A 17398-nucleotide genomic window follows, 5' to 3' on the forward strand; every position below is an offset into this window, starting at 1 on the left:
CAGGTAATCCCACATCTAGTTGGATTGCCCAAGGTTTACCTTCATGGGACATAGGTAGGAAAGAGGTACAAGAATTTGCCAGGAGCTGGGCGTGGTGATGCACACTTTTAGTACCAGTGCTGGGAAGGCAGAAGCAGGTGGATCTCTGTAAGTGCCATCAGAAGTTCTAGGACAGCCAGAGCTGCACAGTGAATTCTAGGATAGCCAAGGCTCCATTGTGAGACACTGTCTCAGCAATAAAAGACAACACTCAAAAAGAGGGAAATGGAGCCTCGGCATGGGGGAAGGCTCATGTGGGCGCTCTCATCAGGACCACACTTGCATTGACAATCCTCATTTCAGAGTATGCAAATACATTCCAGTTTCAATAAAATGTGGTCCTTAAAAAACATAAAACAGGGTTGGGGATTTAGCTCAGTGGTAGAGTGCTTGCCTAGCAAGCGCAAGGCCCTGGGTTCGATCCTCAGCTCCAAAAAAAAAAAACAAAAACCAGAAACGTAAAACAATACAAATGAATTTGATTGCAGGGCAGAGGGACAAGCTTTCCACATAGTAGTATCTTTTATGTAACCTTGAAAAAGTATTTGATAGACTGTCTCTGGTATCTAGCTTTGAGCTAGGAACTACAAAGTCATCTTAAACTGCGCTTACTTGTTTTATGGATAATAGTGCAGTTAATTCCAAACTGTTGATTAATTTTATGGAGTAATCAAATAATTAGATTAGTAAAGTTTTCAGTGTAATGGAAAGGTAAGTATCAAGCCCAGGGGTGAACTCCGGTACTAAGTCTGAGTGGGAACGTGTGCAGTCACGGCTTGCTTTCTGTCCTGGCACGTTTGCTGACAGTGGAGTGTGTAGTAAAGCACTAACGACACGCCGGCAGCCGAGCCCATGGAGGTCTGCACACATCACTCCTCCCTGAGAGGAGCCAGGCGCTCCGCAGAGAAAAGCTGGGTTCAGATCTGGGCCAGGGATGCCTGCCGTGAGCCCGGCTAGCTTACAGTGACCAAAACCAGACAAGCAAGCCATGCAAAACTCAAGATTTATGTCAGAAAGATGCAAGGTTTATGGCTGGAGAGATGTCTCTGTTGTTAAAGCATTTTCCATGCAAACATATGGAAAACCCAAGTTCAGTCTCCTCTGCCCACCTAAAAGCCAAGTACATATTTGTCATTGGAGCGCTGAGGAGTCAGAGACAGGGGGGTGGATGCCAGGAGCTGGCCAGCCAGTAAGCAAGCTCCAGGTCCTGTAGGAAACCTCATCTACCTCATCTACACACACACACACACACACACACACACACACACACACACACACACACACACACGGTTCACAGCTTGTGAAAATGACTGGTAAAATAATGTAAGTGTTGGTAGGTATAGGGTGACACTTCCATTTTAGCTGTTCATTCAGAATTTTTATAATGACGCAGTCTTTTCCAGGTAAAAGACATAACCCTGACTGTCCTGGAACTCTCTCTGTAGACCAGGCTGGCCTCGAACTCAGAGATTCACCTGCCCCTGCCTCCTGAGTGTGCTGGGATTAAAGGTGTGTGCTGCCGCCGCCGCCTCCACCACCACCCAGCACTAGCTAACTAAATAAAGTGATTGGCACCACAAAACTGCAGTGGTTACTTAAGCATCATCAGTATTTTCCAAGTTAGTAACTAAGTGTGCCAGCTTCTCTTGCCTTTGCTGTGTTAGGGAACTGAAGGTGATTTCAGCTAACTAGGATTTAGATAGAGAGGGACAACAGGGCTACTTAGTGCTGCTTGCGCCCTGTGGAAATCCTGATGATAACCTGGTCTGTAGACAGGCATTGTAACTAACATTTTGTGTTCCCATCTCAGAAATCTGAGTGTGGTCCTGTTCTTAGTGCATAAGGAACTCTCTGCTTTGCTATGTGCATGAACGACATTATGCATATTGTGTTAACTCGTCAATTAAAGAAGGGAAACCAAAGTATTCAGTAATAATCTATTAATGAGTTTGCTTCAAATACTCACTAGTGGGGGCTTTAGGCCAGTTAAATGATATTGGCAAAGCCTTAATGATTATTGAAGGTGGGTGGAAGTTACTTGGGAATCATTGTATTTTTCTATACTTTTAAGTATATTTGAAAATTTTCTGTAAATTAAAAATTACAAATGGGGGCTGAAGAGATGGCTTAGTGGTTAATAGCACTGGATGTTCTTTCAGAGGACCCAGGTTCAATTCCCAGCACCCACATGGCAGCTCACAACTGTCTTTAACTCTAGTTCTAGGGGATCTGATGCCCTCACACCAGTGCACATAAAAAAAGTATATTTTTTTAAAAACCACACACACACACACACACACACACACACACACACACACACACACACACAAATTACAAGTGGCTTAGAAGCCAGGCAGTGGTGGTACACACCTTTAATCCTAGCACTCAGGAGGCAGAGACAGGTGGATCTCTGTGAGTTTGAGGCCAGCCTGGTCTACAGGAGTTTACAGGACAGGCGCCAAAGCTACACAGAGAAACCCTGTCTCAAAAAACAAAACAAAACAAAACAAAAAAACAACAAACCAAAAAAACTGAAAAGGTCTGGAGGGATGAACATTTTTCTTTTCACGTGTGGGACTGATGTGTTAGTAGCAGTCTGGTGACAGAAGGCTGCGCAGTGTCCTGTTGTGTAAAGAAGACAGCAGCCCGCCTGTGGTTTAATTTTCATGTCTTAAGGTAGGTTGAAGCATGAACAGTTGATTGATGCTTGCCTTTGTTTCAAGTGAACTTGTCTTTCCAAGAACATAGAGAATTTGGCAGGACAGAGTCGGCCGCGCACAGCAGGGCTTTTCCGGTGCACTCCTACAGCTCAGCCCTGAGGGGAATACCTGAGGTCAGGAATGCTGTTGCTTATGTGTTTCAGTAATGTTGAGAAACCAGAGTATCCAATATATTTAATTCTCCCAGCAGACATTGCTTAGAAAATTGAGCTGAGTTCTTCTTGGCCTGCTAGGTTATCCCTAGTGCTTTTTCCAAATTCCCCAGGCCATGGAGTCAGCCATTGTATCCTGTACACCCAGACATACTCTGGGCAAGCTCAGTGCTAAAGAATGATTCTCCATATTGTTTCTAACACACCATTGCTCCCAAGGTAGAAATGGTGGGAGTTACTTGGTGACTACCCACAGCACTCCTCTGGAAGAGGCACCGTGTCACTCTGCTGTCACAGACAACCCTGCTGTCTGCAGGGTTTTTTAAACACAGAGAGACCTTGTCTCAAATAACTTTAAAAAAAAAGAAAAAAAAGAAAAGGAAGAATTTGGTGTATCTTGCTACATCTGAAATTACAGAGATTTCCTCTGTTTTCTTCTCAGTGCATCATGGTTAACTTAACCATTTCGAGTTAGTGTTTGTATTTTAATCTAAGGAAGGAGCCCAATGAGAACTTCTGTTTTTAATGATGAATTTCATGGCCTGTCCATGTTACATTTTTTTTTAACTACATATAAAGGATATGATTTGAATGCAAAATGTTCCTCACAGGCTGTGTTTGATATTTGGCCCTAGCTAGTGGGACTGTTTGGAAGGTTGTGGAACCCTTTTGGACATGGATCTAATTGGCAGATACTGGGCTCCGTTTGTCTCTGCTTCCTGGCCACCCAACATCCATGGCTTCCCTGCCATGATGAACTTGTCCCTTCAACTGTAAGCAGGAGGAAAACAAGCCCTACTCTTCTTGTTGAGTATTTGGCCATGACAACAAGGAGAGCAGTCTGTACACACAGCTAAAACTAGCAGGATCCTGTAGTGTTTTCATTACCAGAGGAGTACATCACATTACTCAAGTCTGAACTTACATTTTCCAGATAGTGCTTTGTAAGCACATGATATTAGTGTGGACTCTTCCTTGGTGCTGCATGTGAACTTGTGGACACCTTCCCAATTCCTGGTCTTCTCGTTGTCTGCACATGACAGATTTATAGATGAGTGTCAGGAGACTCTCTCATGACAGGGAAAGGGAAATTCAAGGACGAGTTTCTAAGAGCCCTCAGGAGGAAAGGAGGGGGCTGGCTGGAAGGTCAGTACCCAGAAGGCCTTGTGACATCTGTGAGGGCCAGAAAGGCAGAAGCACATTGCAGCAAGGATGGCTGCTGGGTGGAGAGGCATGTAGAACAGGACGAGGCTCAGTCATCACCAGAATGTGAGGTGTGAGGAACAGTTGGCCTTACTTTAGCTTTGGAATTAATGGCAGTTCATCTGCACCTTCACTGGAAGTCCCAGAGAGTGCATGGTGTAGGAACTAGAGGAATTAACATTTTTATTTCAGCCATCATCAGAATACTGGTTAAGTTAGAATTAGTAAAACTGTAATCCTTAAAGGGTTATTTTTATTAGTTTTTTTAAAGCTTCTGTGTATGTATGTGTGGGTATGTACACATGAATGTGTTCCCTGCTGAGTCGAGAGGAAGGTGTTGGAGGTGTTGGAGTCCCTGAGTTATAGGTGGTTATGAGCTACCCAGTGTGAGTGCTGGCAACCAAACTGAGTCCTCTGAGAACAGCAAGCCACTTAAATGCTGAGCCATCTATCCAGCCATGTCTTCCCATTCTTCTTTCTTTCCCAGACAGGGTCTCTCTCTAGAGCCTTAGCTGTCTTGGAACTCACTGTGTCATCTTTCTGTTGCCGCCTTCTTCTTCTTCTTCCTCTTCTTCTTCTTCTTCTTCTTCTTCTTCTTCTTCTTCTTCTTCTTCTTCTTCTTCTTCTTCCTTCTTCCTTCTTCTTCCTTCTTCTTCCTTCTTCTTCCTTCTTCCTCCTCCTCCTTCCCCTCCTTCCTCCTCCTCCTCTCTCCCTCCCTCCCTCCTTCCTTTCTCTGGTTTTTTGAGACAGGGTTTCTTCTCTGTAGGCTTGACTGTCCTGGAACTCTCCCTGTGTGGTGATATGTTGTGTACCCTAATAAAATTTGCTGAAAGATCAAAGATTCAAAGGGACAAGCCACTGCCACGTCTCACCTAGACAAACTCCACAAATCCTCTGACTGAACGCCTCTGAGTCTTCAGCCAAAAGTTCTCCAGCCAGAAAGCCTTCTAATTCCTGTCTCCTCATGCCTTATATATCTTTCTCTGCCCAGCCATATCACTTCCTTCCCAGTGCTAGGATTAATGGCATGTGTGCTTCCCAGATACTGGGATTAAAGGTGTGTGACTCCCAAGTATTGTGATTAAAGGTGTGTGCCACCACTGCCTGGCTCTTTTTCTCTTCTAGACCGAATCAATCTCATATAGTCCAGGGTGGCTTTGAACTCACAGAGATCCAGACAGATCTCTGCCTCCCAAGTGCTAGGATTCAGGGTGTGTGCCATCACTGCCTGGCCTCTATGTTTTATCTAGTGGCTTGTTCTGTTCTCTGATCTTCAGGCAATTTTTATTAGGGTACATAATATATCACCACAATCCCTTAGACCAGGCTGGCCTCGAACTTACAGGGATCCAATTGCCTCTGCCTCCTGAGTGCTGGGATTAATTGTGTCAGCCACCCAGAACTTAGAATGCATTGAAAAAGAATGGCTCAGAGGTTAAGAGTACTGGCTGTTCTTCCAGAGGTCCTGAGTTCAATTCCCAGCAACCGCATGGTGGATCACAACCATCTGTAATGGGATCTGATGCCTTCTTCTGTCCTGCAGGCATACATGTAGGCAGAGCACCCATACCTTTAAAATATATATATATATAAATTAAATTTCTAAAAAAAGGAATACAAAAGAACTCCAGGGGTGGAGAGATGGAGAGAGAGTTCAGCAGTTAAGATTATTTCTGGCTGCTCTTCCAGAGTGCCCTGGTTCATTTCTCAGCACCTCACAGCAGCTCACAGCTGTTTGTAAATACAGCTACAGGGGTCCAGCCTCCTCTTGTGGTCTCTGCACAAGGTGCACAGACATATTCTACACGAGCTGGTCACATGAAATGATGACATATAAGAATGAATAGATCGCTAGAGCTCCAGCCCAGGCTGTCGTTGCGTTGAGTGAGTTGCGGAAGGACCGCTGCTCCAGAGCCAGGCGCCAGCTCAGCCCTTGGAGTGTGCTGCGGGCTCAGGACGGCGGTGCGGCCTGTGGTGCGTCCATGGTCCTCTGGGCGCTTCCAGGCTGTCACTTGCACCTGCTTACATGTCACCTCAGCGCTGTGTTCTGAGGGCTTCAGAACCAGAAGAGTGGAAGGGGGAGGAGGAGGGGACAGACAGCTGAGTGTGAAGGAAGGGTACACACCACAGCCCGCAGTGGTTCCCAGCAGATGCCCTTGGCATGTACTGGGCAGAGTGCCTGCTGTTCCCAACACAAGACACTGCCTCGTAAAAAGTTGTTTGGAGGTGTAAACAAGAGCTAGTTCTTAGTTACTGTGGCGTTTGTTTTATCTGGACTGATTTGTGAGTGTTTCCTTAAATGTTTAACCTTCCCTGTGACCTCTGACTCCAGGTGTTGCTCGTGAGCAGTAGCCGCCATCCAGACCGATGGATTGTCCCCGGAGGAGGCATGGAGCCCGAGGAGGAGCCCAGTGTGGCAGCGGTCCGGGAAGTCTGTGAGGAGGTATGTGCCGAGGGCCTGTCCTGTAGGTACCCACTGAGTAGTGTGCTCATGAGCACAGAGAGAGAGCATTTAATGGTCACCACATCCTCACTGCTGCAGTCTTGTGACATGGCAGTGAGTGTCAGCATTCTCTGCAGGAGGAAGGCTGTCAGTAGTGACTGCATAGTGATATCTGCCAGGACTTTGTGACCTCTTGTGGCTCTCTGCCAGCATCATCTCTGGTACTTGTCATAGATCAAATATCAGTGCAGACAGGAGCCAGCTGCTCAGTGTAGCTCATTCTGTTACCCACAGGAGGATGAGGCCCTGGCTTCTGTGCCTGTCACCCTGGCTAGTGAGCTAGTGCTGAGGGATGGTCCAGCTTCAGAGATGACAGGATGTTAGTCATTGTGTGTGGCATACACGGACTGATTTCCTTGAACACACCTCTCCACCTTCCTAGATATGATGGGATAGACAAAATCCAGATCGTGAGCTCTGAACTCCCTCAGTTTGAGAAGTTCTTAAACCTAGGAGGGCTGGGTGTGGCTCGGTGGAAGAGTGCTTTCCCAGTATGCGTGAGACCCAGTTCAGTCCCCAGCCGTTCTTCCCTTTCCAGACAAGCTCATATAGTCTAGCGGGGGAGAGAGAGAGAGCCAAGAAGGAGGAGCTTGCTCAGCTCTTCATGTATAGCCTCACTTAGAACCTGGGGCGATGCAGCGTGTGAGTTTCATGACCCCATGTACTTCCTTGCCACACATAGTATTCTTTAAATCTATTTGCTTGTTCTAGAGGGAGTTAAGCCTGGTTTTATGGGCATATAAAGTATCACTCAAGACATACCAAGCCTGGAAATACAGTTCAGTGGTTAAGTGCTTGCCTAGCACACGCAAGGACCAACTCCTAATACTACCAAAACCAAGCAAAAAGATTCTGTAGGCTGGGGACGTGGCTCAGTTTGCAGACTGGTTACATAGCATGCCTGAAGCCCTGAGTTCAGTCCCCAGCACTGTATAAGCTGGGATCCTGGTCCATGCCTATAATCCTAGCACTAACAAGGTACAGGCAGGAGACTCAGAAGTTCAAGGCCCTCTTCAGCAGCATAGTGAATTAGGTAGGAGGCAGCCTAAGCTACATGAGCCCATGTCAAACAACAGCAGAAACCTGCCTGGCATTCCTATTGGCTGAACTCTTGGTGAAGCCATGTGAGTTTTCTTCTCCTCCTCCTCCTCCTCCTCCTCCTCCTCCTCCTTCTCCTCCTCCTCCTTCTCCTCCTCCTCCTCCTTCCCTTCTTTCTTCCTCCTCCTTCCTCCTCTTCCTCCCTCCTCCTCCTCTTCCTCCCTCCTCCTCCTCCTCCTCCTCCTCCTCCTCCTCCTCCTCCTCCTCGTTTTTCAAGACAGGGTTTCTCTGTAGTTTTGGAGCCCATCCTGGATCTCGCTCTGTAGACCAGGCTGGCCTTGAACTCACAGAGATCAGCCTGGCTGTGCCTCTGGGATTAAAGACATGCAGCATCATCGCCTGGGTGCCATCTGAGGGATTTTTTTGTTTTGTTTTTTAAATTTTTTAATTTATTTGTATTTTATGTATGAGTGTTCTGCATGTATACCTTCATGCCAGAAGGGGGCATCGATTCCACTATAGATGGTCGTGAGCCACCATGTGGGTGCTGGGACTTGAACTCAGGGCCTCTGAAGAGCAGCCGGTTCTCTCAACCTCCGAGCCGTCTCCAGCCCCGAGTTTCCTTACCCAGAGCCTCTTTCTCCACTTCAGGCTCTGGCACTCCTGTCCTGCCGCTCTCCGCAGACCTGAGCTGCTAAAGTTACAGCTGGACTGAGTCCATCCTTCTTTCCCACTGCTCTCACTTTGGCCTTTGCCTTGGCTTGTCTCCTTATGGTGGCAGCGTGGCCGTCACCGTTGTGTCCTCACACCCTTCAAACACAGGGTCTGCATGTTTTCCTCAGGTCTCTCTATTTGGGGGGAGAGGGTCCTTCCCCCTGAACCCCGGCAGACTGTTTGGTGTTACAGAGCTGTTTCACATGTCATGCTCAAACTAGCTTCTGCCTGAGGTTGACTGCTCAATCTAGAGAGCTAATCTCCTGCTGTGACTTGGCTTTGAGAAGAATTAATAAAGACACTGATAATCTATAACTTTAGTCAGTTAGACAGCAGCACTACACAGGTGTCATAGAACCAATCTCTATTATAGAAGTAGCCACGGAGGGTACAGCGTGTAAACATATGGGCCTGTGTGTCGGTAAGGCAGCACCTATAAAAACAGGATTGGGTCATAAATCCCTGCTACTGAGAGTGTGGTGAGGAGACTAGCACCTCAGCATTGGCCAACATCTGCTTAGAATTGGGGAGTCCCAGCCCAGTCCATCCTTCTCTGCAGATCTGGTGTGCATAGGATTCCTGGTGACTGCAGCCCCCTATGTTGATGTGTATGAAGTGGTGGTCTAAGCTTCCTGACAGGGCAGGACAGTGCTCTGGCAGGACTTGGCTCTATGTAGGCCAGGTCCACAACCATTCCAGTCCTCTCAGTGCATAAGGAACCAGAAGGCCAGAGAATGCTTTTTCCAGACGCTTAGAGTAGATGCAGCTCAATTTCCTTTGGGAAACAGGCTCTAGTATAAAGCCTCGCATAGACTTTCTTGTTCATGGGCAGAAGCCAGGGGCAGAGAAGGGAGCGGCCTGTTTTGGGAAAGGAGAGAATCATGCACTTGGCAGCTGTCATGTCCGCTTCCTGAGCTGGCGGATTCTTTTCTTTTATCTGGGCCCATCCTAGAGGCAGCAGCCCCCTTGGCAGTCCAGTTGTAAAGTGTATTTTAGGGAATTGCTTCTGGAACCTTTATTATTGCGAGTCTGTTTCTTTATATGTCCCAGTGATTCTGTGAGCTGTTCTTATCCCTTAGCAAATCCTTCTCTTAACCTAATCTGACTGGTGTCTGCTCTGAGCAGGTCCAGAGTCCTGTGAGTAAAGATCACTATAGTTGTGTCTGTCACCTTTCCCTGCTGGGCCCTGCTATCCTCCAGGGGAGTAAGATGTGGGGCCGAGTGTCTTCCTCTAGCTGAGGGGATCCATCAGCTCCTGAGAGAGCCATTGTGTGTGATAATCAGATGGGCTTGAGTCCATGGGTTGTGGAAACAGGACAGGTTTCACTGCAGATCTGCACCTCCTTTAAGCTCTTTGCCAACTGAATGTTATCAGGCTATTCAGCAGGAAGGCAGTATGCCTTCTGTCTTGTAACAAGCCCTGAGCCGCCTGCCAGAAATACAGAAATGCACAACATATTTCAGTTTTGCCCTTAGTGCCTATAATCTGAAATTTTGAAGATTTGAGAGAATAGTATGACATGCTGTGGGCCTTCCTCTAGGGCGAGGTCTGGCTGGCTTTAGACCTCCCATTCATTTGTGAATGTCACACATGTCAGCATTGTCCTGAGTGGGAGTGTCGTGGTCCTTTCTCTGACTTCTCCCTGAGGGAAATGTTAGTAGGAACATGGAGAACAGCTTTGATTTTGCTCTGGAGCAGAAAGGGGGTCTCATATCTTACAGGATCTGAGGTCTTGGGATGTTCAATGTGCAGGCAGGTCTTGAGGGGCAGGATGACTTTGTACTTTGCCTCCCTAGGCCTGGGACTGTCAGAAACTTTGCTGATTTCAAGATGGGGCTGTGGGCCAGTTAAGAGGGTCTGAGTCTAGTTGCTCTGTCATTCATGATGCCTAAGGCACAGTGACGGTTGAGTTGTCATCATGCAGTCAGGGACTCAGGCGGATGACGAAGATCTGAAATAGAGTGGTGGCAAGAGAGAAGGGAAGATCCCGGGACCTGGGGGTGTGCTTGCCTTGCGGTGGGTGGGTAGCTCTGTCCTGGAAAGCACATTCGTTTGATGTCTAGCTTTGGAAAGCTCGTCTTTCTGTTGTATGGCTGGATTTTCCCCTTCCCTTCCATCCCACCATGTAAATGTATATGTAGGCTCAGCCATACTTCTCATATGTGTGAGAGTCCCAGGAACTGGTTCTGAGGATTGAGCTCAGGTCCTGAAGCTTGTCAGCAAGTGCCTTTACCTGCTGAGCCATCCCACTACCTCTGTGTTTTTTGAGACTCACATACGGAGTTGTTTCTAGTTACACAGGTGCAAACAAAATACAGCAAAGTAGGTGGTGTTGGTAGGAAGTGTGGAGAGGAGTCAGGGTGGATGCAGGACCCTCTGCTCGATGTTTACTCCCTGGAAACTACGCACCATCCTTTTGGAGACAGAGGGGAGAATGAAGTAGGTATAAGATGCTTGAAAATGGAAATGAAAACTTCAGTGCCCGTCACTGAAGGACACTCCTGAGTTAGCATTTCATCTGCTGTCAGTCATCTGTTTTGAAATTAAGCCGACTTCCATCATAACTCGACAGTCCTGCCTACGCTTCTGTAGACAAAGAAGTTATCATACCCCATACTGTATTCCAGAATTATTGAGAGGGTTCTGGTGTGTCTAAGGGCCGGGTGGCAGTGACTCACACCTTTAATCCTAGAACTCGGGAGGCAGAGCCAGGCGGATCTCTGGGAGTTCGAGGCCAGCCTGGGCTACAGAGCGAGATCCAGGACAGGTTCCAAAGCTACACAGAGAAACCCTGTCTGGAAACACACAAAACAAAAAGGGAAACCAGCAAAACAAAGAAAAAAGAAAGAATGTCAGGGTTGGGGAGACACGTCAGGGATTAAGAGCCTGGGGCGTTGAGTCACGTGGCAGCAGTCAGGAAGCCGTTCTCTCTCCTTTTCACCGCGTCCAGGACCCCACTTCCTAGATGCTGCCACTCAGAGGTACCCTAATCTAGATTATCCCTCCCCGAGTGCCTAGATCTCTCTGAGTTCCAGGCCAGCCAGAGTAACAGTGAGACCCTGTCTTTTAGAAAAGAAAACAAAAGACAGCAGAAGAAACTCACGCTAAAAAGTGGATCGAGGAAGGTGTGATCTGACCACTACCCTCACACACAGAACACGTGAGCACACAGGGCAGGAGGCAGGGAAAGAGGAGCTGTGCTGTGGCCTCTGCACACGCACTGCAGTGTCAACTTCTCCCCCACCCCGTGTTGCTCATGCTGACCTAACTCACCTTCTCTAGAGTAAACGTGTTGTCACTCATGTGTTCTCAGCGCTCATCTTCACAAACTAGAATAGCGTTGTATTCTAGGCTTTGAGAGTTGAAACCGGGTTTCCCACCCACGTAAGATGCGTGGCAGGACTTGAGAAAGAGCCACTCTTGGTCTCAGACTGACCTTTGTATTGCATCTAGCAGTCTTGGGCCCTTCCTACTGTGTGCCAGTCACACCCCCATAGCACCATCATCACAGAAAGCATAAACACCCTCACACATCTCCACACTTGTGCAGGATACTGGGCCCGCAGGGTTTGCAGTTCCTTTTGTCCTTGCAGATCCTCACTGCTCAGTTACTCATGCTCATGGCTCCTGCTCTTCTGTGGGCATGGAGGGAAAGCGTCGCTTTTGAAAACAGAGGAGGGCTGCACAGTCTGCCCAGGAGTCAAAGGAGTGCACAGTATTGCCCAGTGAATCACAAACCTGTGGATGGCCCTGAGAGGTAGCCATGGTTGTTCTTCATGGGCCTTCCCACTTTTAGGAAGAGAGGAAGTTGTAATAACTGGTATCGGGTTGGCGAAATGGAGAAGCCAGGTTCCATTCCCAGCACCATTGCTGCTAACAGCTGTGGTGACTCCAGACCTTGGGGCTCTAATGCCTCCTAGTAGCCTCCTTGGGCGCGCACACGCGCACGCGCGCGCGCGCGCACACACACACACACACACACACACACACACACACACACACACACACGAAAAGCCTTCGTATACATTTGTTGTTGTTGCTGAGGCAGGGGCTCACTCTGTAGATAAGGCCATTCTACATCTACCTTTGTCTCCACCTGCTTCTGCCCCCCTGACCATTGGGGTTAAGGGCCCCAATTCCAGCATGACCAGCTAAAATATATTTTTGTTTTTATTTTTTGAGACAAGGTCTCCTCTATTAACTCTAGAATTTACTGTGTAGACCAGTTTGGCTTTGAACCTGCAGAGATCCACCTGCCTCTGCCTTCCAGGTTCTGGGACTAAAGGCATGCACAACCACACCTGGCCAAGCCTTTGTTGTTTATTATTATTATTATTATGATGATGTTGTTGTTGTTGTTGTTTTGGCTTTTCAAGACAGGGTTTCTCTGTGTAGTTTTGGTGCCTGTCCTGGATCTCACTCTGTAGACCAGGCTGGCCTCGAACTCACAGAGATCCGCCTGACTCTGTCTCTCCAGTGCTGAGATCAAAGGCATGTGCCACCACTGCCCAGCCAAATGTGGACATTTGGAAACAGGAAATTAAAAGGAAATACATGTTTTTATACCATCAGTAGCATTTGTCTGTTTCCTTCCGTGTTTCCCTGCCGTAGCCTGCCTTCTCCACTGTAGGCTTCTCAAGGCTGTCTCCAGTAACAGTCGGAGAGAACCGAGAAGGTGGTTAAACACATAAACAAGGAGGTGGGAAGCGGGCTCGGCGGGTGGGGTCCCTGTTGTCAGGACCACGGCCTGAGTTCCATCCCTAGAATCAATGGTAGGAGTTGAGCAGTAGTTCTCTTGCACGTTGTCCTCTGACCCCAGCGTAGGAGCTGTGGTGCACTCACACAGATTAATAAATGTAATGAAAAATGGGCAGAAGCAGGCATCTACAAGTTTGAAGCTAGCCTGGCTTACATAGCAAGTTCCAGGTAGAAGAGTTGCTTGCCTGGGCGGCATGAGACCCTGTCTCCAAGAGAGCGGTTTCAGCAAGTAAGGGCAGTCACTGCCAAGCCTGATGTTCAGCTCCCAGACCCACATGATGGAAAGAAAGAATCAGAATTTGCAAGTTGTTCTCTGACTCTATATTCTCAGTGTCATATATGGGTGTGTGCAATGCACTTTTGAAGTAATAAATAAAAATGTAAAAAGCCAGGCCCAGCATGACAGTGTACATCTTCCATCCCCATACTCAGGGGCAGGTGGGTCTCAGTGAGTATGAGGCCACCCTGGCCTACAGAGTAAGTTGCAGGTCAACCAGGGCTACATGATAAGCTCTTGGCATTTAAAAAAAAAAAAAAGAATTAAAAGCCTTCTCTTCTTTGTTTTCTTTTCTGCTTCTCATTTTTCATTGGTGATTTCAAGGTTTTAAGTATAATGTGAATGGTTGGTTAGTGGGTGTGGAGGGAGGGGTGGGTGGGTGGATGGATGGGTGGGTGGGTGGATGGATGGGTGGATGGATGGGTGGGTGGGTGGATCCTCACTCTTCAGCCACAGCTTTCCTTCCCATCACCTGCCCACTCAGAGCTGCCATTTACAAGGCCAGCGGGCTCTGTCCATAGACACCCCATTGCACTTCCTTTCTCTAGACCCATTCCTCCAACAGCCTTTACTCAGGTGTGTACCTGTGGTTTAAGAAATTCTTCTGGGATGAAGAGGTTGCTAAGCAGGTAAAGAACTTGCCACCAAGCCTGCCTCGAGTTCCTGCCCTGGCCTCTGGTGATGGGCTGTAACCTGTAAACCACATAGACCCTCTCCTCCCAGTTGCCTTTGGTGGTGACGTGTCATCACAGCGACAGAAACTTTCATTTGTCTCCAGACAAATGGACAACAACAGTGGACACCAAACCCAGGTCCTCGGTAAGAGCGGCAAGCACTCTTGACCACAGAGCCACCCCCAGCCCTCCCGACCTGTCACTCCCTTTTATTTTTTAAGTTAGAGCCGCTCTGTTTTCCTCGTGCTCGACAGTAGTGTTGTAATTATTTTGTTTCTCTAAACTAAGCACCTAAGATCCCCAATAGAGTTTTCTTTCTGCCGATAGTTAAATCTCCCCCACCTCCCAATCACATGTAGGATGAATTTTATAAGTTTGATCATTTGGTGTTAGTTGCCTTAAAGGCTAGCAGGTCCTTAGTCAAAGATATGGCTAACTTAATGGAATTAGCCTCATTTAAAGGTAGCACTGTTAGCGCACTTTCAGTGTAAATAACTACACAAATTATCTTTCTGTCGCTTTACAACTGAAATAGCCAGGTGTGGTGGAGGCAAAGGGAGGAGGAGGAGGATCTCTAAGTTCAAGGCTAGCCTAGTCTATGCAGCAAGGTCCAGAACATCCAGACCTACATAGAGAGACCTTGTACAGAAAACAAAATCAACCGACCAAAAACAAATAAAACAATACATGAGCTGGCGAGGTTGCCCACCCCTGTGTTCCCAGCATTTGGGACAGTGAGGCAGGAGGATCAGAGTTCAAAGTTATCCTGGGCTGTCTCAGAACTCTGAATCAAAAACTAAATAAAAACTAAGGAAAGAGGCCAGGCGGTGCACCTTTAATCCCAGCACTCGGGAAGCAGAGGCAGGCGGATCTCTGTGAGTTCGAGGCCAGCCTGGTCTACAGAGTGAGATCCAGGACAGACACCAAAACTACACAGGGAAACCCTGTTTTGAAAAACAAAAAAAATAAGGAAAGAAAAAAAAAATCTTTTTACTCAGTTTATCACACATAATTGAATACCACCCATTGGTGAGCAGTTAATTCAGTAGCTAAGTACAGAGATTAGAATCTGCTGTTCGAGAGCCTTGTACTGTGTTTGGACTAACTTGTGTTGGAACCCTGTTGAATAGAGGTTGAATTACTGGGATGACAGCCAGTCTCCTGTGAAGTGAAATGAGTCCAGCAGAGTCTTCCAGAACAGTTGTGTTTGCTTTCCTGCCCAGCTCCACATTCCAGGAAGGATCTTGAGTCACTAGGGTGTGTATGAGTTCACAGCGACTTCAGCAAATACTGACTGCAGCCCCTGCCTCCAGATCCTCCACGACCAGGACACTGGAATTGGATAAGGGTTTCCATCTACCTGAAAAGCAGTGTCAGCAGCTTTTTCTTAGCTCCCGAAATTAAAGAGACCAGCTGCCCAGCAGAGCTTACTGCACAGAGAGTCAATCTAGAGCCTGGTTGTATCTTATGTCATAGAGATCTCTTATGGTGCGTGCGTGCGTGCGTGCGTGCGTGCGTGCGTGCGTGCGTGCGTGTGTGTGTGTGTGTGTGTGTGTGTGTGTAGGGGTGTGTGTGTTCCTAAGCTATCTACCTTGTGTTTTAAAAAGGATCTCACTGAGACCTGTAGTGAAGATCCTGACTTCTAAGCTAGCCTGAGCAAGCAAGATCCTGTCTCAAAGCCCAAACGGTGGCAAAGATGCATTCTGTTGGAGACTGGCCACCTGAGTTCAATCCTAGGAGCTCCATAAAGGTAGGAGAGAACCAGGCATGGTGGCACACTCCTTTAACCACAGAAGTTGGAAGACTGAGGCAGACAGATCTTTGTGAGTTCGAGGCCAGCCTAGTCCACATATTGGGTTCCAGGACAAGACAGGGCTTCGCAGAGAAACCTTGTCTCGAAAGAAAACTCAAGGTAGAAAGAGAACTGGCTACACAAAGATAGCCTTCAACCTCCACGTGGGTGCTGTGGCATGCACATGCCCTCATTCCTATAAACACATCAGTGCACAGACACTAGAATACAACTTTTCAGTCTGGAAAGAGCACTGAATTCTCACATCACAACACAAATGCTGAGAAGACACGGCAGTGCGTACCTGTCATTCCAGCACTTGGGAGGGAAAGGCAAGGGGTTCAGATACTCAAGGTCGTCCTTTGCTTCATAGCAAGTTCAAGGTCAACTTGGCAAAGCTTAGTAGCACAGTGCTTTCTACAACGGATGAACCCCTGAGTTTAAGCCCCAGCACCACACACACAAAACCAACTGAGTGTTTGTTGAATATACAGAAGGGTGTGTTATTTCAACTAAAAACAACGGTGTGGTGGTGTGCATTTGTGATCCTAGCACCAGGGAGGTAGAGGTTGGAGGATCATGAGCACAAGCACAGCCTGAGCTACATAGCAAGCCCCTAACTCAAAAACTCAAGGGCTGGGTTTTAGCCAGCCCAGTGGTTAAAGGCTAAGGGCACAAGATCTTGGGTCCATCTTCAGTACCATGAAGTAAAGAAAACAAGAAGTTATACGATACCGTGACTGAATAGGGAGGGTGGACTGTCGGTGAACACTGCGTGTGGAGGAGGGATAGCAGCGACACCACTCCCAGGAGGGCACGTGTGCTTCGGCTGCTGTCACACAAACTGTCCCCAGTCAGTGGCTTGGCGTAGTAGGATTTCCTGTGGCTCACCTGTGGTATTAGCTTTTGGTCCAGCTTCCCTCTCCAGGTTAGTGACAACAAGCCATAGACCCGAGAAACTGTGGTTCTCCATCCTTGGGAGTCTAGCAAAGGCATAGTCACATGACCGTGGCAGGATTCCAGGAAAAACATCGGGAAGCCCATTGAGGCCTCAGTGTGGAACCACTGTGCTACTTGGCCAGAGTAAACCCCATGGGAGGCTAGATCGGGGAAGCAGAGTCTCTGGATAGGAAGAGCTGCACATGGCTTGTCAGTCAGAGGGTGTGGGCCCAGGGAGAGCTGGGATTGGGAGCTGATCTGCAGTGCTCTACTGTAGTGAGCAAGTTGATGGCAAGTGTTCACTCCCAGGCTGGAGATTGTGACTTTTGGTCCTGCAGGAACTCTATGACCATTGGATAGAAGAAGCACTTGTTGTTTTTATGTGTTTCCCCACGTGTGAAAGTGCATCACATCCGTGAATTATATACAGGGCCAGAAATGGGTGTTGGACTCCCTTGAAACTGGAGTTATTGATAGCTGTGAACTACTATGTGGGTGCTGGGAATTGAACCTGGGTTCTTGGCAAGAGCAGCCAATCCTCATAACCACTGAACCATCTCTTCAGCCCTTTACAGTATCTTATAATGG

The 17398-nt window shown here is 47.8% G+C and overlaps 1 protein-coding gene across 1 annotated transcript in view; it reads left to right on the forward strand.

Annotated features, from left to right (window-relative positions):
- Nudt3 (nudix hydrolase 3) overlaps positions 1-17398 on the forward strand; it is a 54227-nt gene that overhangs the window by 24823 nt on the left and 12006 nt on the right. Inside the window, exon 2 of the mRNA XM_036167506.1 lies at positions 6447-6557. Coding sequence (XP_036023399.1) covers positions 6447-6557 — 111 coding nt within the window. The remainder of the gene's footprint in view (positions 1-6446; positions 6558-17398) is intronic.

This window comes from Onychomys torridus, chromosome 18 (assembly GCF_903995425.1).
Source record: "Onychomys torridus chromosome 18, mOncTor1.1, whole genome shotgun sequence".
NCBI lineage: Eukaryota > Metazoa > Chordata > Mammalia > Rodentia > Cricetidae > Onychomys > Onychomys torridus.